Source organism: Gymnoscopelus microlampas (assembly GCF_963454915.1).
Source record: "Gymnoscopelus microlampas genome assembly, chromosome: 15".
Lineage (NCBI taxonomy): Eukaryota > Metazoa > Chordata > Actinopteri > Myctophiformes > Myctophidae > Gymnoscopelus > Gymnoscopelus microlampas.
In genome coordinates this window covers 36,290,272-36,313,630 of record NC_139952.1, presented here as the reverse complement: position 1 = coordinate 36,313,630, position 23,359 = coordinate 36,290,272, and the positions used below count along the sequence as shown (strand labels likewise).

The 23,359-nt window shown below is 41.3% G+C and overlaps 1 protein-coding gene across 1 annotated transcript in view; it reads left to right on the top strand.

Annotated features, from left to right (window-relative positions):
• LOC311061771 (uncharacterized protein) overlaps nt 1–23,359 on the top strand; it is a gene marked incomplete at both ends in the record, with an annotated part of 38,227 nt that overhangs the window by 7,573 nt on the left and 7,295 nt on the right. Inside the window, 6 exons of the mRNA XM_084080463.1 lie at nt 4,975–4,995; nt 7,840–8,112; nt 9,724–9,811; nt 11,755–11,981; nt 13,043–13,330; nt 18,497–18,678. Of these exons, the coding sequence (XP_083936589.1) occupies nt 4,975–4,995; nt 7,840–8,112; nt 9,724–9,811; nt 11,755–11,981; nt 13,043–13,330; nt 18,497–18,678 (1,079 nt within the window). The remainder of the gene's footprint in view (nt 1–4,974; nt 4,996–7,839; nt 8,113–9,723; nt 9,812–11,754; nt 11,982–13,042; nt 13,331–18,496; nt 18,679–23,359) is intronic.

Genomic DNA, 23,359 nt, shown 5'->3' with positions numbered 1-23,359 from the left:
GATAGTTGTATAGGTAGTATATATACTATTGTTGTTCTGTATTGACGGTGCTTCTTATTGTTTTTCTTGCCTTTGTATTGCTGTATACGACAGTATTTCTATCTATCTATCTATCTATCTACAGTATCTATCTACAGTATCTATCTATCTATCAAGGGGGTGGCTCAGTGGTAGAGTGGGTAGAGTGGCCGGGTAGAGTGAACTGGAAACCGCAAAGTTCCCAGTTCGAACCCGGGCTGGCGGGGCTCCCCCAGAGTTAGTGGCGAAATCAGGGCCGGCGCACCCATCAGGCAGAGTAGGCAGTTGCCTAGGGCGCCACTAGGGGGGGGGGCGCCCCCTAGTTTTTGACGGTGTCGCTGTCAGACATAGGATAGGCTCCTGTCCTCTGAATTACTTTCTGTTTAAAAGAGGCCGAGGTGCTCTTATTTTTAAATTGTGGGGGGGGGGCTAGCACCGGCCCTGGTCGAAATGTACTTGAGCAAGACGCTGAACCCCTAAATGCTCCCGATGAGCAGGTTGGTGCCTTGCATGGTTTCCTCCGCCATCGGTGGATGAATGTGTGTGTGTGAATGGGTGAATGTAATGCACAATCTATGTAAAGCGCTTTGGATAAAAGTGCTATATAAATGCACCATTTACCTTTTTTTTTTACCATCTATCTATCTATCTATCTATCTATCTATCTATCTATCTGTCTATCTACAGTATATATCTATATATCTATCTATAAGGTGGCGTACAGAGAGGCTGACCTTCATGTGCTGTCTAAGTGTCCTTTAGCGTGAACCAGGGCTTGCCCGTTCTACCCCTATCTTGCAAGTCACCCTGGATAAGAGCATCAGCTAAATGCTTGTCAGCTTTACACCAGGCTTCGTTCCAAAGTAAACCATCCCTATCCAATTTGGCAAGAAAAAAAGCCTTTGTGTTGTGGTTTAGAGTCCTCTGTCATGATCCCTGAAAGCTCTCCCCTATTAATGACTGGCCATTCAGTTGAATGATTCATATGCACTCCATTTGTACACACTGTACAATACATTTGGGAAAAATTGATTTCCGTTTTTTTCTTGTCATTATAGATGACAAAACGTTTCTAAAATAATGAAAATACTGTAGTAGATCTACAAACTCACAACAACGGATCATGCGTTGTGAGCTTGTAAATCGTCTCTTTTAACTATTGTTGCACAACACGGTTGCCCGACGACGTATAAAACAGAACATATGTGGTTCATATGACTAATAGATTTAGTCAATTAATGCTAAATGTATTTGGCGATTTTTGTGTCGATTTGTTGATATATATAAACATTAATCAGTACAGTAATAAAAAAAAGTAATTGATAGCATAATTGCTACGAAAATAATCAGTATAGTTGCTGCCCTGTTTCTGTATAAGCAATCACAAGCTCTGAGAACAAGATGACACCGAGGCAGCGGCACAAAAGATGTTCTAAAGCTTTTGTTAAGTACCCACAGACTATAATTACTTACCTTTGCACAAGACAGATTACGTGACTGGAAGTTATGCGAGTCACAGCTGATACAGAAGCAAGATAGGATATGAAAGAAAGCAGATGACAATTGTACTTCAACAGTGACATCCTATATCCTTGTGCCTGCAGTACCTAAGTATAGTATTAGTTATAAAGTTATGTACAGATACTAGGATGTGGGCGAAGCCACAGGCAATTTACAACACATTAAAAAATGCAGGTGGGTACATTCTCTGAAAGGTATAATTTTATCTCCGCCAGGCCGATAGGCTGGGAGGTGGAGATTGTGTTTGTGTCCGTCAGTGTACAGCTAATCTCAGACACAGCTGGACCGATTGGCGTCAATTGGTCAAACTTTGCCTGCACACTCCCAGTAGGCCAAGGAAGAACCTCAACCCTAAATGTCACGATGTCAAATGCAGGTGTTTGTTATCGCACTTTTCTAGTTTTACCACATAAGTGCCATTTTATACTTCAGTCGTACAACAATTATTACGCCTATAATGACATGCCCACGGCAGGTTGAAAGTGGTTAAAATAAAGACCCACGGTAGGTATTAACCAGTGGTGTGTTCTAGGTTTTTTTCGGAGGGTATACCATAATTATTCCCTCCCACACGCATGGCATGTACACACATTCTTGCTGCCCCCCCCAGCCCCTCCTCCTGCGTTTCAGACTCTTTCTGGTTACTGGACTGGGCGGTAAACGATTGTTTTCAGATTTTCTTGGACGGTATACTACGTATATTATAGCGTAACACGGTAGAACACACCACTGGTATAAACCATCTTCAAGTGGAAGTCTCATTCTGGAATCGCCAATGACGATGTGTGAAGGACAGAGGGGGTGGGGGATATTGTTGACAGGGAGTTAAAGGCTCACATGACCACCAGTAATGCATGGTTCCATCCAGAACCAGAGCCACAATGACACTAACTAAAAAATAGAAGCCTGGAGATCGAGGCTACAATGACACAGAATCTATATGGTTCCAGATCATCCAGAACCAGAGTTCTGACCCACTTCGACAAACCCAATCAGTGGTGTAAAGCAACTAAGTACATGTACTCAAGTAGTACTGTACTTAAGTGCAATTTTTTGGTATTCTTTTTACTTTTCTGGAGTATTTCCAATTCTTAATACTTTTACTTCTACTCCACTATAGCCCTGAAACATGACTGTCATACCATGACAGTCATGGTGCCGAGTCCCCCTGATTTATAGTGGTGTTCGATTTTTTTTACTTTGCCAACTCTCACATGTACGTAAACGTTCAGATTTCAAATATAAAGTGCTTACCCCCGAAAAATCGAACACCACTATAAACCAGGGGGACTCGGCACCATGACGCTTGTAAACAAGCGTCATGTGAACCATGGCTAACTCCACTACATCTCTTCAAAATATTGTACTTTTTACTCCACTACAATTATTTGAAAACTTTAGCTACTAATTACTGATTTTGATTATTATTACAAAACATGCATTAATCACTTTAGCCTTATATATACTTCGGTTATATGAAAATGAGCTTGTATACTGCTATTTTCTAAATACTTGTATACATATTGAAGTTGTGAAATGGGACATTCTGCATAATGAGTACTTTTACTTTTGGTACATCTATCCATCTGTGTCTGATGTGTTTATGTTTGTCTGGTAGATTATTTCCCTTGATTCCCTCAATTTCCCTTCAGGGATTAATAGTATATCTTATCTCATCTCATCTCAACTAAATTTCAAATCCCGGACTTTCACTTGTAACTGAGGATTTCTAGATTGTGGTATTCATACTTTTACTCAAACAAAAAATGACAGCACTTTTTCCACCACAGCCATCCAGAGCCAGAGTTCTGACCCACTAGGACAAACCCAATACAGAATCTTTGTCAAACAGCATACAGTAGCATGAACTGTGATGTGCGTTGGAAGCTGTGTCCCAGTTTATTTCCTGCTGTTTAAATATTTATGTCAGTTTTATGCATCTATTTTTACCCCAGTGAAGCCAAATTCCATTCATCAAAGGTGAACAATCGCCCTTGTGTCTTTGCATGTACATTTTGTTTCTATAGCACGATTGTCTTGCTATAAAAAAAAAAGCAATTGAGCTTTTCTATTTGTTTTTTCTTTTTTTTCAGACACACAGTCAAGATGAAAGTAATCAGCGTTGCAGTGTTTTCCACCCTGTTTTGCACCGGTAAGCACAAAACGTTGTAAAATGACCCCGATGCCAAGACAGTCTGAGTCAGCTACATGATTAGTTCAGACTCTGTTTAAATTCATACCATGCAAGCCCAGTCCCTTTTGATCTATGTTATTTCTATTTATTGTTCTATCCTCCCTTGATAGTTCAGCTGGAATAAGATGCAGTGACTTGGCACTTCATAGCACACAAACCCGTCTGTTAAGATTATTCCTACTTGTTTAGCCTCTTGTCTTTGTTAATCTGTGAGGAATGTACAGTATATGATTAATTCAGAGTCACTTTTGTCAAACCAGACTAGTCAGAATTGTTCCTTTACAAACTCACCACCAGGTGAATTCATAATTGATCAAACATTGATCAAGTTGGACTCTGAAGACAGATTTATTGTTTAGTCGTACAACAGCGTATACATTAGGCATAACTTCATAGTAAAGAAATTCAGTCCTTGTAATCTATCATATTTCTATATATTTAGCCACCTATGTTTGCTCATTTGGAATCTAAAATAGCTACTGTAATATAATATATATAATATATCAGAGGAGCATATTCTCCTCGTATTTGTTTTCCATTGTTACATCACAAGGAGCTGCATAATAATGACGCTTGTGGATCTATTTTAAGTTGTGGTTTTGTGAGGCAGCCATAATTAGCCAGAATTAAAATTCTGCTCGGAAATAAAAGAGCTGTGATTATTTAATCCTATTTGTCACACGCGGGTTAGGGTTAGCACACCAAAAATAACAAATCCACAAGATCACAACACATCGCATCATGACGCATTGCGAGCTTGTAAATGTGCTATTTTTGGTGCACGATAACTGTGTAACTGAGTATTAATCAGGCATAAGAGGTTGTTCTACAACAGTGGTTCTCAACCTGTGGGTGGAGACCCCAGATGACAGTGAAGTGACAATTTAAGGACTTTTAAGGACTTTTAATACCAAAAAAAAAGAAAAGAAAGAAAGACCGTCACTGCATCAAAAGTCATCAACAAACTATACTATAGAACTGGTCAAACATTGGCCAAATTGTCAAATAATATTAGAAAGAGGGTTGCACGGCGTTTGTAGATCAGCTATTTTCACAATATTCATCTGTGGAATTGAGTCAAACTAAATGTAATGTCTCAACTCCTACAATTCCAAGTGATTGTCAGGGTGGGGGGTCCCCAGTTAAAATATGATTATTTTGGCCTGAAAAGGTTGGGAACCACTGCTCTACAACATCAATAGAGAGCAAAATAAACTCCATCTCTTTCTCTGTTTCTCCAGTTCTCTCAGCCTCAGTGAAAGGTAACAATCGCATGCTTCTTTGGGTGCATGTTTGTGTCTTGATTAAAAAATGATGATCTATAACTGAATACAGATCTAGAGTGCACATACACATATACAGTACACTCACATGCACAGAGTAGGCTCTTCTTCGTTAATGTATTTGATGGCATGAAGGATGAGCGTGTGCATGCACACACGCACGCGTGCGCGCACATACGCACGCAATGTATTAATTTAACATTTTTGGCTCCACTGCCCATATCTACTTTGCTGTATCTACGTATTGTTAAGGTGGCTGCATGCTTCCATTTTAGGTGATCACCCTTTCACCTTTTAGGTCGAAACGTTTTTTTCGTAGCATGCGCCCCCCTTTAGTGTCAGGGAGAGTTGGACACTAGTGCAGTACCACAAAAGACAGATCAGATTCAGTACAAAGAGTGTATTAATTAAACGATCGAAGGGGCACGCTTTACAAACCTGAGGCTGGCAGTGATGTCAAGCACAGGATGGAAGGCAGTCCACAACAGGCAAATAATTCCAAGGGAGCAGGCAAATGTCCAAAACCAAAAGACTGGCAAAAGGTCAAAAGAAAACGAAGCCGGTAGAATGAACAAAATCTGGGACAGGACCCAGAAACACTGAACACACAAGGAAACAAAAGGCTAGGGAGCCAAAACAGAAACACACTAACATGCATTTCCAAACTGGCAAAGAGTGAATGAAGGAGTCCAGTCTTATGGTGGTACGGTACCAGGTGATTATAGCTGGGCCGAGGGTTATATAAACCAGGATAAGACAGACGGTCTACGCCGTGGGGGAGGCAAACTGGTGCCGGTAGTTCAATGGAATGCATTACAGTCAATGAGAGCAGACTGGACCGGCTTACTAATAAACAATTTTTTTTATGATTACGACCTTTGTCAGATATTGGTTAAGGAAAATAAAAGAATACATAATCACATATTGTTTTCTGATCTTTTGTTTTTCAATGTGTGCATTAGATAATTATATTGAGGTATTTAAAGAGCACAGAGTGCGTTTCTGACAGGGTAGTATATTTGCTCTGGCAGATTCGTCAGATTTCCAGACTATAGACAGCCCAGTCAGAAACGGAGTCTCTTATGAGTATAGATACTATATAAGTTTATATAGTGTGCATATGGAAAAGCAAGAGACCAGAAAACAAAGTCTGATATTTTATTTTCCTGGACTGATTATTTAACAAGTGTCGCAGTCATTAAAAGGTCATGATTCATATTTATTCATATTCGTCCATCCAGCTCTCATTGACTTCAATGCATTCCATGGAAATTTCGGCTCCAGTTTGCCTCCCACTGTTAGGTGACATTACCGTTTTACAGTATCCTTCTTTTATATAATCCCTGAGCTGGGCAGGGTTGATGATGACAAGAGTGGGAACAGGTGCGTAGCTGGGACTGAGGTGAGGTCGAATGGAATGTGGGACGTAGATTAAGTGGAGAGACAAAAGATGTGGCCGAAATCACTCACTCCCTATTTTATAGTGGTATTTGTATGTATAGTGATCATTATTATACCCTACATAGTGGATTCACAACGGATTGTCATTGTCACAAACAAACCCTAGATATGCCAAAAGAAGAGAATGCAAGACAAAGGCTCAGTTGTTCATTCTTTATTGGCTAACACGCAAAAATAAGTATTTTTGTGTGGAGGAAGGCTGGTGCCGAAATGCGTTAGCCAATAAAGAATGAACAACTGAGCCTTTGTCTTGCATTCTCTTATTTTGGGAGTGCCGCCACTTCCACCTAAGTGTGGTAACCTTTTCTAACTAGTCGTTCCTGTGGCTGAGCACCCCAAGAGAGTCTATCTGCAGACTGCAGACTAGGAGACGTATCCTATTGGGGCGTTTCCCATTGTAAGGGGGCATTTCGTATTCCTTGGACCATGACGGAGCGACTGACCGACTCAGCAGACCTTGAGGCCGAGGAGTCGCGCCCGAGCGCCTCCAGGCGCGAGTGCCCGCGACGACCGGCCGATGGTCTGCTAGTCGACTAAGCGCCGTCCGAGTTATGTACCGATAGGCACAGAATCGTAAATGATGTTGTGGGAACTGCGTTTGCCCCATTGGATAATAATGAGGAATACGAAACGCCCCAATAGGATACGCCCCTAGTCTGCAGTCTGCAGACAGACCCCTCTCGAGCACCCACTGCTCATGAAAGTGTCCAGAGGAGGCGCACCTGCCTGTCTTTCAAACCCTGGTATATACCATCATGCATTGTGCTGAAAGAAATTTGATCTGGAACAGTTTAAATGTGGACAGCAATGATGTAATTAACGGTGACCAGTGTTGTGTGGACCACAGGATGATTAGCTGATGTTATGCATCAGCTAATGGGGATCCGAATAAACTTATTCAACTCAGAAAGTAAGTCCCTTACATAGAACTCAACTCCCTATATAGGGATTAGGGAGTAGTGAATGAATGAATGATTTCATTCACAGCCGCCCGACAGACAGATAGACAAGGAGACAGAGAGACAGACTGTGACATATACAGTATACAGTATACAGTATATTGTTTATAATGGTACTACTACTATCGCTTAGTAATGACTATTAATAGTTTTGTTCTTTTGTTGGTTTTGTGTTTCCATTTTGCCCACTCGGTCACCCTCTTGTGACCTGACGTTTCTTTTCTTTTGACGTCAAAGCGTTATTCTTTTCTTGGGAGTTTGTCATTGCACGATTGAGGGTGTAGTTTGTTTCCTTTGTGGACTTGTAAAGCCCTCTCAGACTGCAACAGTGATTAAGGGCTGTACAACAATTAACCTGGACTTGACATGCCAGTAATGTTTTTGCCACTGTGCCCTCACTCAGTCAAAGAGGAGAAGAGGCCGGCGTTCTTTGGCGAAGACGTGCACATCGACGTCCCGACGGCCCTCAATGCGGAGGTTCTGTTCAGGTCCAGAGCCGACCCGTCCTCCGAGGTGGTGCTGCTGCGCGGCGGCCAGCTGGTGAGCACACGTGGCCGGCTGAGCGCCGACGGAGACCTGGTGCTGGAGGCCGTGCAGGAGGCCGACGAGGGGACCTACCTCATCAAGAACGGCAGCGACCCGGCAGACGTGACGCGGCTGATCCTCATCGTCAGGGGTGAGGCGGTGTTAATTTTGACTTAGCAAATTTAGATTTAGTTTACCGGTAGTCATAGTCTTTTGAATCAAATTTAATTTATATATATTTTAATCATCTGAAAGGTTTAGTTTTAGTCAACTAAATATCATAAGATTTTAGTCAAATAAATCTACAGTTGATTTTGTCGACACATTTCTTTTTTGGCAGGCCTTGATGGCGTCGTAATGGCTGATTTTACACTTGGTTGCATGCTGAACATAGCCGATCTACAAGCTCACAGGGCGACGCATTGTGAGCTTGTAGATCGGCTATTTTCAGAGCGCAACACCCGAGCGCAACCAAACATAAAATGACTTGTCTTTTAGTTCTACTGGATCTCTTCTCCACTGGTCCCTCCCTAACATTTTAGTTGATAGTTATTTGTTGACAACATTTTCATTATATTTAGTCTTAGTCATCATAGCTTAGTTTTTATTTAAAGGTAGTTGAACATGTTTCATCATAGTTTGTCGACGAAATTAACACTGAGGTCAACAACACTCTTAACACTCAAAAAGTGATAGCCTAGTTCTATCACTAGTAGAACTGTACATCACTATATTATAGACTGAAGAAGTACCCATGAGTACACAGCAAAAATGTGTGCTAATTCAACTTGGAGAGTTACCCTCAGGGGTGCGTTTTTTATGGCGTGGTGCCGTAGGAGTCTAGAACAGGGTTTGGTCTGTGTATGTCCCCACAAATGTAGTCCATCTAAATTTCCCCCACAAAAGTGGACCATTTGTATAGCCCTATGTAAAAGTATGAAGGAAAGCAATTCTGCCGAGAGATGTTTTCTATACATTTAATTAATTCAGCCAACTGTCTGAAAGCCTTTTTCAAATGCTCAGGGGAAGTCATGCCATTATTAGACTGTGTGTCTTGTTTAATTAACATTGAGGATCTTATGTTAATGCATATTAGGCGGCCACACGCGCGCGTACATACAGTACGTGCCCATGTGCGCGTGCACGTGCTGTGCGTGTGGGAATAATTATAGTATGCCCTCCGAAAAAACCTTGAACACACCACTGCCACCCACCACTAAGTGAAATGATTATCTCTGATGAATCAAACTCCACCCACTCCCAGCCAGAGAGTGAGGGAGGGGATTTTGTACACTGATCAAGTACCCAAGTAGACAAGACGTACCCAAGTAGAAATGAATCATTTGATTCTAAATTCTCACGTCAAACATAAAGGTTGCAGGCCAACACACACAAAAGGTGCCGTCAAACAACCTTTAGGTAGTGTTCATATATAATGCATTTTGAAAAATGAAAAGCTCTTGGTCAGGATGTGCTTAAGGGAGGTGGGCCAACTCTGCATTTGTTCGATGGAGGAGAAATGCTCTGAGTGCACAAATGCACTTTTATTGTCCCCTAATGGGAAAACTGCTGGCCTGAAGCGAGCCACAGTGTAATCACAATAAGCCAATGCTTGTAAGCACAGGCACAAAGGATACATTAAATAAAACAATGGAAGGATCAGTTTAAGACTGAATTTACCACAGAAGAGTCGTGGGGGCAATACTCATGAACATTTGGAGCAGCAGATAGATAGTAAGCTATAACTCTTCCTGTCATTCAGACTGTGCCATGGAGCAGGTGGTGAAGTACGGAGACACCTTCGATATTCGCCTGTTCAACATTCAGGGACCCATCACACTGGAGTTCAGGTAGGATTGATGAACAACACAAAAAGTCGTTTGCATCATGCCATCACACGGAGCCGTAGTATAATTACAATAGCCTGTCGTGGTGGGCAGCTGCACCTCAGGAGGTAGAGCAGCCGGTTCGATCCCCGCCGGCTCCTCCTGGCTGTTTGTCTAAGTGTCCTTGAGTAAGACATTCAATTTACAATTTACAATGTATCAGTTAGCAGACGCTCTTAATCCAGAGCGACTTACAGAAAGCAAGGAAGACTCGAGGTAATACATCAAATGCATAGAAATAGTAATCTAGGATCATAGGTAAACCAAGAGCAGTCTAAACAATATAATATCATAAAATTGATAATCTGTGAACTAATAACTATACATGCTATATGATGCCAGGTCTACAAATGAACCTGGCATCTGTCTACATGCTATCTAAATCACATTTTAGCCTTTCCATAAGCGTGCAAGGTCGCCAAGGCTAGGGCAAGTGCTACGGGCTAAGGTGGAGTCTGAAGAGGTGAGTCTTCAGATTCAACCACTAACTGCTCCTTATGAGCTGGTTGGTGCTTTGCATGGTGAGATGTGAGTGGGTAAATATAAATGCACCATTTAATTACAATATTGTATTTTTGCTTAGTTCCATTCTGTTTAATTCTAGTCTAGTGAATACTGTATTTGTAGTTTGTAACTGTGGGAAGGAATGATTGTTATCTCACTTGTATTGATCCCACCTTGTGATGGCCACACCAGCTGACACACAAAGTTGGTTAAACATGGTGGACACTTGTCTTTTTTGGTTTATTAATTTAGTTTATATTTATTTTCAGCAAACTACATACTACATGCATAAAGGACTACACACAACCGGTTAAAGGACAAGTTTGATGATAAAGTTACTGACTAGAGGGTACATCCATTTAGTTCTTTTGTTTGGGTCAAGTTGTTTTATCAGGAGTAATTTAATTGGTATTTAAGTTTATTTTGTTTTGTTGAGTTATCAGTTCTGAAGAGTGTTGAAGTTTAGATTGCTGGCCATGGAAAGGCCTAGCTGCTTCACAAGTGTTTATAAGAAGCTGATTAGTAATTGGACTGCACCATGTCCCCTGTGCATAAGGGGAGGGGCAGGGATTTATTATAAGTTTGAATGTATTACTACACGTATGAAAATGTATTGGCATTTCAGTTGTATGTCATTTCTTTATTTAATATGAGTTAGTGCTGTAGTGGATTATGTTGTAGCTATTTGTAGTCTGTTTAAATGTTATTCTTTGTCTTCCCCTTTGTGTCAAGAGTGGTCTGATCACCCACTATATATGTTCCCCTCATGTCTCATTTGGTTAGTTCAGTCTTGATGTCAAGTTCAGTCCTGTGTATTGTTTTCATTTGTTTTGGGCCAGAATGAATGTCTTATATTTATTGGAAAAAGAAAAGATAAAAAAGACATTTTAAAGAAACTACACACTTGTCCTGGTGTCTCTCTTGCCGACCGACTCTGGTCCCTTACACACCTAAAACGAATGATCTAAAACGGAAAACAGAAATGAAGGCAGTTTCAACTCACTTGCTCAGTCTTTGTCAGTCCATGTCCCTTGGGGGAATAACTTCAGAACAGGCATCCCACTAGTGTGATTCATGACAGGTGTTCACTGCTGCTCTGGAGCACCACCCAGTGGTTGTACACTTAAGGGTGCAGTGACAATGTGCCACTGAAACAATCACATTCCATTCACTTCCATTTGATGCAATCGAATGGGTGGAGCTTGTGTGTGCCTCACAGTGTATGCCTCATAGCGTGAATTTATGCGGAGTTAAACTTTGTTGGCCGAGTTTGATGTCTCAGCTTGCGTCGACCACTCCCCTGCCATCGCTCATGTGTGACCGTCCCCTAATGCTGACAATAAAACATCTCCTCTCCTCTCCTCTCCTCTTCTCCCCTCCCCTCTCGTCTTCCCTGCTTGAAGGTCCAGCCTGATCCAATCCAATGAATCTCAGGACCAGCCGGCCACAGACCCCCCAGCAGTGGTTCTGTACAATCAGACAGCTGTGTCAGAAGACGAGTACGTGGGTCGGCTCAGCGTGACGGAGAAGCGGGTCACACTGCATGCCGTGAGGATGATAGATGAAGGCAGCTTTACAGTGCTTGACCGGGATGGCAAAGTCAGGATGAGAAATTGTCTGAATGTAAGAGGTGAGCAGGAAGGAAGTAAGCAGGACGTTGTTCTAAAATGAACATGGGTCATCCACCCTTTTTTCTGGCTGTCTAGTTTCATTTTCTTTGTATTTAGACAGACAGCTGAGTTTAGAAAGCTTGCAGGGTGACAATGAAATCCTGCCTTTTTGACTCAACCATAAATACAAAATCTCCTATCTTCCGGCTTTCATTTCAACAAAGTAATGGTTTGGCGTTTAATTTAGACCACTATTGGGCTATTGTGTTTCGCAGAGTCAGTGAAATAGATCCACAATGGAAATTTCCAAAACTTCTTTGTTATCCTTGGTGATTATAGTTTTTGTTAGCTCATGCATGACTTTATTACAGTATTATCAAAATAAATAAACACTCTTCATAATCTTGGATGCAGTCTAGTGAAGCAGAAAGGTCATAAACATTATCTTATAAAAGACCACCGTTGGGCTGTTTTGTATGCATATTTCATCAAGAAAAACATATACATTTTGAAAGGTTTGAGTCATTACGGGGCATGTCCTTGGAACTGTCGTGGAATTCTGGATCAATCAGCAATCGATGAGGCACATAGGAGTCAAGACAATATTCTAAGTGGTGATGATTTATGCTTTATGTACATGATATTGTGGGGACAATAACACTCAATGTCAGTGGTACGGTAGTTCTGCCAAGAGCGTAGAGAAGAGATCATAGTTATACTGCAGCTGCTTCAAGGACAAACTGAACCATAACAAGATAGGCTGTACCAACAATAGCTATTAGACCTAGTGGAGACATCTAGGCTCTTACAAGCTGTCAAATAGCATAATGTATTGTAGAAGTAGCCCTACTATAAGTGATGGTAAAATATAAAGGTTAGATATAGTCAAATCCACAGACGTGCTGCCTGTAGCTGCCTGTAGGCGGCCATTGCTGCGGTGTCGCGTCCGCGTAGCGTTGACACCGCAGCAATGGCTGCGCGCAGGGCAGCGTTCTGTGGATTCGTGTATAAGCAGCCATAGAATTTCTTCCACAGAACCATTGGTTTAGTTCATAACCCTGCCTTGGGTTTCTTCCCACAGAGCATCAGGAGTTCATCCCCGTCCCTTACGACGGCACGTTGACGGCCAAACTCTACATGCACTACTCTAAGGTCAGCCTCATCTTCACGCCCAATTCGGATCAGCGGGACCGGCTCGTCATTGACCGCGGGGTGCTGGTGGTCCCCATGGACCCGCAGCTGGACGGCCGGCTGACCATAGACGGGTCGCGGCTGACCATGACGAACATGCGTGAGTCTGACAAGGGCATGTTCAAAGTGGTCGACTTGGGGGGCTATGCCGTGGCCTACATCTACCCGGAGGTGGAAGGTACGAAGGCAGTTACAGTACATCTTGAGTCAATGTTGTTGAGTGATATTGCTGATATTGTCTTTTAACCCATTTAGACCTGAGGCCGATTCTACAACAATAGATACAAGCTTGTATATCTGCTATTTTTGAATAGCGAAAGAAATGAAAAGAAATACACAGATGCCTTCCCGGTCTTAATGGGTTAAAAAAGAAAATGCTTTCAGCATACCTTTAGTGCTCTGCAAAAAACTTGTAATGGGTGCCAGACTAATGCCTAATTTATGCTCTGTCGTAGGATGGTGTCCCATGCCAAAAGATAGCAGATCTGCAAGCTCACAGAGCTTATAGATTGGCTGTGTTTGGAATGGCACACCGTCGTACACCTTAGTGGCTGATAGAGTGATTATAAAGTGTTTTTGATGATCTCCAGCTGTTCACTTATAGCGGCGCTCAAATCGAAAGGGTCGCTAACTATGAATACCTGGGCATTTGGGTTGATGAGAAACTCACCTTTAAGACCTATATGCAGATAATTTGGCAAAAAAACAATTTCATATCAAAATTGTATGGAAATAATGTTTTTCTTCCAGGAAATGCTTTCTGTCTTACAGAGACATTATCAACAGAAATATATGTGTGGTCCTGACCTGTACTTGGTCCTATACCGTCCACCAAAACTCTTTCATTTGATACTCGGCTGAAGCGCACTGGACTTCACTTTTGGGACAATAGACAGACCTAAACGACAGTACTGATAATACACAGGATGCACTGGGTGTTAGTGCAGGATCGTGGCTTTCTGATGTATGCCACTGTCTGTATAGTACAGCTCATTACTGCAGTGACTGTACTTGACAGGATTGTAAGTCCCAATTGAGTATTTAATACACACATCAGCCATGTATAGGGGAACAGCAACCTGAACTGGATCACATATAAGCTCATAATACTTGGCTAGCTTTTTTGTTTCCAAGCTCTCTCTTTTCAAAATGTTTCTGCTCTCTCCCTCTTAGTCACAAAGTTGCCTGTCATATACTTGGCCATCTTCTAACTTTCTCGTTTTTGTCTCTTTCTCTTCCCGAACGATATGTTCTGACATTTACACAAATTACAGTACTTGCTGATATAAGACATCGAGAGTAACTCTTGTGTGTTTTACTTTAAAGCCCAAGTCATGATTCATCATGCGACTGCATCACTACAATAACGGATTCCCAAGTAAAAAACGCGTCACATTGTGTGTATTTGTATTGCGTGTAACTAACCTGTCAGTTTTCCCCCTCTGTTCCTCTCGTTACCCCTCTTTTACAATACATGGCCTTTGTCTCTGCTTTGGGGTTAGGGTAGCAGTAGGTTTAACACTCACAGTGCCAATCCCAATTCTTCCCCCTTGGCTCTACCCCTAGTTTTGGACTGCCCTCGACCGGGTAGTCAGTGGCTCTTCAGAACAGTAGGGCTAGGGGTTGGAATATTAACATAATTAATGAATCTGTTATTAATGCTCACACACAAGACTTAATTAAATCAGTTTGAACCAGAAACAGCTTTATTATCCCAAATCCCAAAACGTTTCAAATTGCAAAATAAAGATAAATAAGTACATTTAATGTAAATAATATGCACACTAGAGGTTTAGGCTGCTATGCGGGGGTGCAGTACGTTAGTCCGACAGCGCATTCCTCCGACAGCGCAGTGCTCCGACGTTTCAATACTAAACCCGAACCAAACCCGCACCCTAACCCTAACCGCACGCGGATGCCACATAGTCGGAGAAAAGGTCTGTCGGATTATCGCATGCCTCCCGCTACGCGGCCCTCACCTCTAGAGTTCAGTCTGCTACGTGGCCCTCACACCTACGTCGCACCGCCGATCCGACCGATATGCACATATATGGAGATCTCTGTATCCGTCAGTCCTTGTCCCTTTAATGCCCATATATGGGCATGCCCCCTTTTGTGCCCATATATGGAGATCTCTGTATCTGTCAGTCCTTGTCCCCTTTGTGCCCATATATGGAGATGTCATCAGTATATGGCCATATATGGGCATGTGACAGGGTTATGTTTGAGTCTGTTATGGGATGGGGTTGTGGGGCCAGGGGCTGCCCTGGGAAGAGCTGCTATTTTATTTCACATTTATTTAACCACTTAAACACTACATTCTTTGTTACTAGACCCCCTCCATTCTTCCCTAGTCTACACTAAATGTATTTGCCATACATACATTTCTAATTTAAATTTCATTTTGTAACCAGATAAATAAAAAAACATTAATGTTAATCTACCTCTAATTGCTGAATTTTGGATTTTCTAAATTAATCCACAAAGTCATTCTGCAACCTTTTCCATGCCAACGGTGCACAATACACAAAACACAATTTTCCATGCCAACGGTACACAATACACAAAAATGTCCATACGTTGCATTTGGGACAGAACGCATCAGTGTTACTCTAGAATAGATGGGGTGGAGACAGATGCACTTGAGGCAGATGCAGTGGACTGTTCAAGCACAATAATGTTGGTTTGTATGGTTCAATGATGTCCTGAAAGAAAAGAAAAAATAAGCCTCAGGTACATAGGAGCATATTGGTATTAACAGAGTGGCGTCATTCACACATTAAATGGCACAACTGTAATCCTGGAGCTGCAGGTCCACTAAAACTGAACCTTTTACCTTCTTTTGTTTTGTATAAGCACCTATCTAAGCACTTGCCTATTGCAACACCTGTCTGACTGAAATATTAATGACTATTTGGGAAATGTGATTGCTCCTTTCCCACAAACCGTACCACAAGCAATGTAGTTGCATCAGTATTTGCAACAACAACAACGAAAACCCCACCAAAACAGGAGGCTCAGTTGAAGATCTGGCACCCAAAATGTCATGCATATCTGCTTAAAACTGCCAGGTGGCAGCTGTGACTTCTAAACTTCTGTCCTTGAGCCTGTCTTGGGAATTTTCAGCTCCTGCTATAAAATCACACACACACACACACACACACACACACGCGCGCACGCGCACACGCACACACACACACACACACACACACACACACACACGCGCGCACGCGCACGCGCACACGCACACACACACACACACACACACACACACACACACACACACACACACACACACACACACACACACACACACACACACACACACATTCTCTTTCAAGCTTCATACACGCAAAATGGAAATAACTGTCGGCTACTGTCATTCATTAATCATCATTTACACCAAGTTCTATTGACATTGTGAATAGCAATTTTACTGAATTGCTTGTTACGATCCAATTGCATATTTCTTTGGATCTACATTAAACTAAGATATTCCAATGGATTCATGTTTTTTTTTTTTGCACTATTAACCTGAAGATACGCACATTTATGGGCTTATTTCCATGTTCCATGTTACAGAAGCTCAGATTGTAGAGCATTCTGGGAATGTCTCAGTTTGGAGTCTGCATCTAAAATCATTCCGTTTGTAGGGCCATCGGAACGGGAGGGCTAGATGAGCACTATACCCCTCGATCCCTAAAAGGAAGGGGACACCTGACCCTATGCATAATGGAGGGGGAGGGCTAAGGGAGGTAGTCATATTGCTCTAGGAGTGAATGAATCACAGCTACAACATCACTTTAGCCACAGTATACGTAGAACTTCAATTTAACCCAATAGAACATCATATAAGCTAATGGGGATCCGAATAAAGAAAGAATAAAGAAAGAATCATATGAGAAATGAACTAAATGAAAGCGGTTGTAAGCGATATATTTGTTTGTTAAAATACGTGTTAAATAGCTCTATATTCCCATAGTAATCATTGCTTTAGAGTGTTTGTTCAATAACAGGGGGGCTTCATATATATCCAGTTCTTTAATGAACAGAAAATTAAGCTTTGGCGAAATAAGGAAGTTATTTTGTCCCACGCTTTCATTGCGCTTTTCTTTTTGGTCTAAACGTGAACACTACCAGCCAATCAGGTGATGGGCTCCGTGTTACAGATATCACTGCCTATGAACCAGTCATTTTTTTTTGACTGATCGTTGAGCAACCCACCTCCTTTCCCAGCTCAACCTTGTTAAGGTTTCCATTATCCAGCAGTTCAGCAGGAAGCAGGTTTCATCTGCACCTCCACCACCAGCATACAGACTCCATCATCCTAAATCAGAATCAGAACGCTATAAAATTGAGGCTGATGAATGGGTTCTCTCTCCTCATTGGATGAAATTAGTAACCCACCTCAAAATGTATTTTCTGTTTATTAAAGAGCTGAGACGGGAGGACCCCTGAAATGATTACTATAGGACAGAGCTTTAACTTTTTGTGTTAACCTAAAAATATCACTTACAGTACAGACCGGTCTGTACTGACTGGTCAGTCAGTGTTCAAAGGTCAGTGTCTCTTTCATTATTTGTAGTCTGTGCAGGCATAAGGGTCAAATGCTTGGAGCTTATCTCTATCCTTGTGTGTTCTTCTACTGATGAGAGAAGAGCTGAAGAACCCTTGATTGCTACTCCGCTGCAGAGATGACTAGGGATTGTTAGTTCAACCGAACTAACAATTCAAATGTCCATAAAAGAAAACCATCAGAGACCACAACTAAAGGACAATGGCATCAACAGAAAATTGCTTCGTCAGAAGTCTATTTGACTTCTTTCGGCTGCTCCCGTTGCGGGTCACCACAGTGGATCATCTGTTCTCATCTGTTCCTGTCCTCTGCATCTTCCTCTATCTCGCCAGCCGCCTGCATGTCCTCTCTCGCTGCATCCATAAATCTCCTCCTTGGCCTTCCTCTTTACCTCTTGCTTGGCAGCTCCATCTTTAATAGCTTTCTCCCAGCTTCGCTCCTATACGCATATCTCCAAACCAACTCAGCCTCGCCTATTTTACTTAAATATAAGATAAAATAAAGCTCCTTAATGAAATGTTAAGAATCATTATGAACTATTATGCTCTGTTCTATTCTCCATGGAGTCTAGAAGATGTAAGAAGAGATTTTGAACGTCCTCTAGTGAAGCTTCAGATTTTCAACTGTAAGTTAACGTTGTAGTTAACTTTATAGCGGTTGCAACTAACACTAATGTGGGTTACACCCATAACTCTTGAAGTATTTTAACCCTTGTTTAACCTTTCCTCCATCTCTCCCTGGCACCCATCCTCCTCTTGTTCCTGTCAGTGTTTAAGATGCCGACCCTCCACACGGCTATCCTCTCCCTGCTCGGGATCATAGGTTTCATGCTGCTGATGTGCCTGCTCTCATGCCAGTACAAGGTGTACCAGAGGGGCGAGAAGGGCAAGAGGATCACGCATATCGCAGAGCAATCCGGCGGCAGCACAGAGGGGGATACCTTCAGACAGGTAGGACCCACCACCCAGCATTTTAAAGAGCATTAGGCTCCTGTCATCTGTGATTATACCATAGAGTTATAACATATCTAGAGAACGGACTGCCCCGCCCCCACCTATTAATTTCAATGAAGTTGGTGCTCAAATGTGGAAGACTTGAGCACAGAGCAGGTGCGCAGTAGTGTTTCAAATGGTAGAAGCATGCGCAGTAGTGTTTTAAATGCGGAAGTATTGCAATCCCAGATTTGACCACCAGGCGACGGCAGCTTCACTGTTCTACCGAGGTTCTGGGGGCTTGGATTAAACCTGTTGAGGCCAAGCAGTAGTCATTCGCCCATCATGCCTCTCCCACACTGCCTCTCTCTTAGATGTTCTACTCTTAACTTATTAATTCAACTATTAATCAATAGGCTACTTAATTGAAAATAATAAATGTAATCAATAGTGGGCCACTCACTTACTTAACGAAAGGGGAATCCAATAATAGTACCTTACTACCAGTGGTGGAAAAAGTACTAAATTATTTTTTTCAGTAAAAGTATCAATACTGCAATGTAGAAAAGTAAATATCCAGTAATCAAAATTTACTTGAGTAAAAGTACAAAAGTATTGGCATCAAAATATACTTAAAGTACCAAAAGTAAAAGTACTCATTATGCAGAATGTCTAAAATGTATACAAATCTTTTGAAAATAGCATATCTACAAGATCACAGCGCGTCGTATCGCAATGCGTTGTGAGTTGTAGATCAGCTATTTTCAAAGTTTAAACAGGGCTGAAGTGGTTATGTATGTTTTATAATAATAATCAAAATCTGCAAATTAACTGGAAACTAAAGTTTTCAAATAATTATAATGAAGTAAAAGTACAATATTTGTCTTTTTGTCTTGGAAATACTCCAGTAAAGAAAAGTACCTCAAAATTGTACTTGAGTACATACTTAGATACGTTACTTTCCACTACTGCTTACTACCTTCATGTAGCTTTCACCCTATAATTACACTTTGTTTTCATGCAAAATGCTGAAACACAGAATCCAGAACAAAGAATTTGTTTACACACGTGAGATCAACAAGAATGATGAGACGACAAGCCTCTCAGCACGACATAAATTAATAAATTAGAAATGTAACTGAAAATCTATTTTATTCTGTCAATAATTATGCATAGGTCTACTGTATGCAGGGCCTATATATAATATACCACATATTATATTCCATATCTGTGATGAGTATCTAATCATGCTGTATGATTAATGGAGTTTATTGGCTTGTTTGAACTAAGTGAACCCACCATCGACAAAAGTCGACCTTGATTTGCTGATTGGCTGAATTTATGGTTTAATTAAAAACACATAACTGACAGATAACTCATGCACAGCAAGCAGCTTGGGAATGGAGTCACTGATTAATTGCATTTATTGGTGAGTTAGATGATAATATAACAACCTACAACACGCGCGCACGCACGCACGCACACACGTACACACACACATACACACACGTACACACACACACACACACACACACACACACACACACACACACACACAGACACACAATCTTTCCTGTCTCTTTCAGCCATCCTCAATAAATCAATAGAAACTACCATAAGCAAACATGATAAAATTAGAAGCAACATAAATTCATTAAATGGTACGGTCACACTCAATCTTCTAATTTTCTATTGCTTTTAATTAAAAACTAAACGATGTCAGTGTCAGCTATATTTGCTTAATGTGTTGCCATAAATACACATTGATGATGGCCAGATGGCCAAAGACATTTTGTGTTTTTTAAATAATTGAGTGACACTGTTGATGTAACTTCCGAAAAGGACAACACAGTCAGAGTAAAAATGAGCTGATGACAAGTAAATAGCTGATGACGAGATGATGAGGAAGACAGTTTGACAGACAGACAGACCTTTATTTATCGCGCTGTGGAAATTCCGTTGCCAGAGGCAGCACAGCACTTAAGTTACAGATACTGTGTTAGACAAAGTACTGTAAGGTAAAGAATCATTATATGCCATTTGTCTTCAGTCACTTGTTTGAAGACACTGCCTGCATTATATGATTAAGTAGTTACGGTCCAAAATGTAATGTACAATTAAGTTATATTTCCAAACTCACAAATATTTGTTTGTTTGTAAATAACTGTTGAACATTGAATACTTGTGTGTGTACTGATGTGTGAGACAGCTGGACAACAGAAATATTTGCAAGTTTTATTATTTTAAATGGTAACTATGTTTGTCTCTCTGTCCCTCTCTCATTTCTTACTGTCACTGTGCATGTGTATTTGTGACCTGTCAGTGTCCTCATGTCTACAGCCATGATGATGAATGAGGTCACATGGGATTGATACAGCACACAGGGGCCATTTGGTTACTTGAGGGGTAGAGCTAACTTGTTAACCAGCTAAATCGTTGCTATGCTAAACTTATCCATATCCCCATAGTTTTGTTTCTATTTGTCAATAACAGACCTAACAAGAGGTGCTTTAAAGGGATAGTTCACCCCCCCGAAAAAGATTCTATCGATTAGTGCACTCCATGGCCAATAATTTGATGACGGTTCCGGTAGGAGACACAAAGAGTCTCCTTTGTGTCACCTACCGGGACCGCTGCCTACTGTTCCACTGGTCATTAAATTATTGGCTTAGGAATGCGCCAAAAAACAAAAAATATCCATGAATTCAAGTCTCCATGGTATGACTAATCTATAGGAAAAAAGTTTTTTTGGGGGGGGAACTATTCCTTTAATAAGATATAAGTGTGGGCGTCTGGACAGCGTAGGCTTAAAAGTTATGTCCACTACCATGGAGACTGGGGTTTAATTTTAGGCCTCCGGCGTGGCTGGGCGCTCCATCGAGAATAATATTGGTCGTGTCGTGGCAAGTTAGCAGGAGAAGGCGGTCTATGCACTATAGTGACACCTACTGCACTGGTTTGTGGTGCCTGTTCAGTGGAGAGCGGACCTGGGAGCGTGTTCCTCCACATGTGTTGCACCCTCCCAGTGAAACTCCTGACTGTCAGGATGAAAAGAGGTGGCTGGAAACTCTATGTGGTTCAGAGAAGACGTGGTTGTCCACAGTCACCCTCGCTATAGACCACCAGTATAGGGATGGCAGTGACAGGGACTATACACATGGAGGGAATTAGCAGTGACTAAATTGGGGAGAAAATGTTATAATAAAAAAAACATAAAAACAGTTTAAAAAATGTTTTTGACTCAATGACATTAAGTATAGTCCAAATTAAATATACAGAGCTCCACAGAGAGAGATGTCATAGTTGTTCTGTTGTCTCATGTCAAGGCTTTGGCCTTGATTGTTTAGTTTTTAATGTATAGATTGTTTATGTAGGCCTATATACCTTTTTGTTAACAGTTTGTTGGTGTGTTCATTGAGCTGCAAAGCTACGGTATTGCCAAACTATTGTAATGAGTCTGTCAGGTTGTAAAATGTACGGTATGTACAACATGTCAAAGTCTCACTGCGCTGTATCTTCATCAAAACACAGCAACAGGCCACGACACTTTGGACATATTATGATGCAATTTGGTGGTCAGTGGTTAAGAAGGTACATTATTAATTAACCACACCCTGGCGTCCCTATTTGAGGCAAACTTTCAAAGATTTCCAGAACATTTCACAATTCTAGCTTGTAGATTGGCTGTTTTAACATTAACATTGTCGTACATAACGTCTGATCGACTCATCATAGGATCATCAAATGTAATTTGACATTGAAGTTTGACATTTTGCAGCTCAACTATGCACACCTCTAGGTTATACTCGTTCGTTCTAATTTGACTTGAACTGTCATTTGGGGTTTGGCCTTTTATGCGTAACAGTGGTAGCTGCTTCATCATTTACTATTGTTGATCACTGTCTGATGTTTTATTATGCGCTGATTAAACTACATACAGTATAAACACATTATTTTCCCCATTGACCAGAAGATACCTGCCTCATCCTCATTCTGTGCCAAGAGAAGCGCGTCCCACAAGGTAGTGTCATAACTGGACGTCTTTATTTAGTGGCGCTGAGCAATGCTAGCCAGTTAATGCTGTTGCCTGTGCGCTGCGTTTTGTTTCTTCTTCTTATTTAAGGAGCCTCGGAAGGAACCTCTGCTCGGTGAGAGAACTGTGTTCTGGCCTCCTTCTCATGCTCTGCGTATTGTAATAGTGTTTCAAGATATAAACGGAGTTTTTTTGGCAAATTCGTTTTTTGATCAGCGTGCAGTCATGTGATGAGAGACCTACTAGCCGTTTCTGCCATAGCTTTATACTGTCCACTTAATATCTCTGCATTAGGCAATTTATCACGCACCTTAGCAAAGTAAATAGCAGTTGAAACAGCTACCAATTATGTGGTCGCAAATGTTCATCAAAACAACTTATTTGCCAAAAAGTAAATGTATTCCTTTACATGGATCTTGCCTATTACTAAGGCCTGGGCCAAACTGTCTTTGAAGTCCTGTCTTTGAAGGGACTACTTAATGTTCATTATGCTTGAGCCTGTTTGCACAGACACATACCTTTAGCAAAATGAATCCACTTGAAGCAGGATTAGCAAATTAATTCACTTAAATCATCTTTTGGAATTGGCTTTTTCCTTGTGCAAAATTCTAACAGTTATTGGTATCCATTGAATCAAGGCATTAAAGAAGGGTGGCTCTTCTGTCA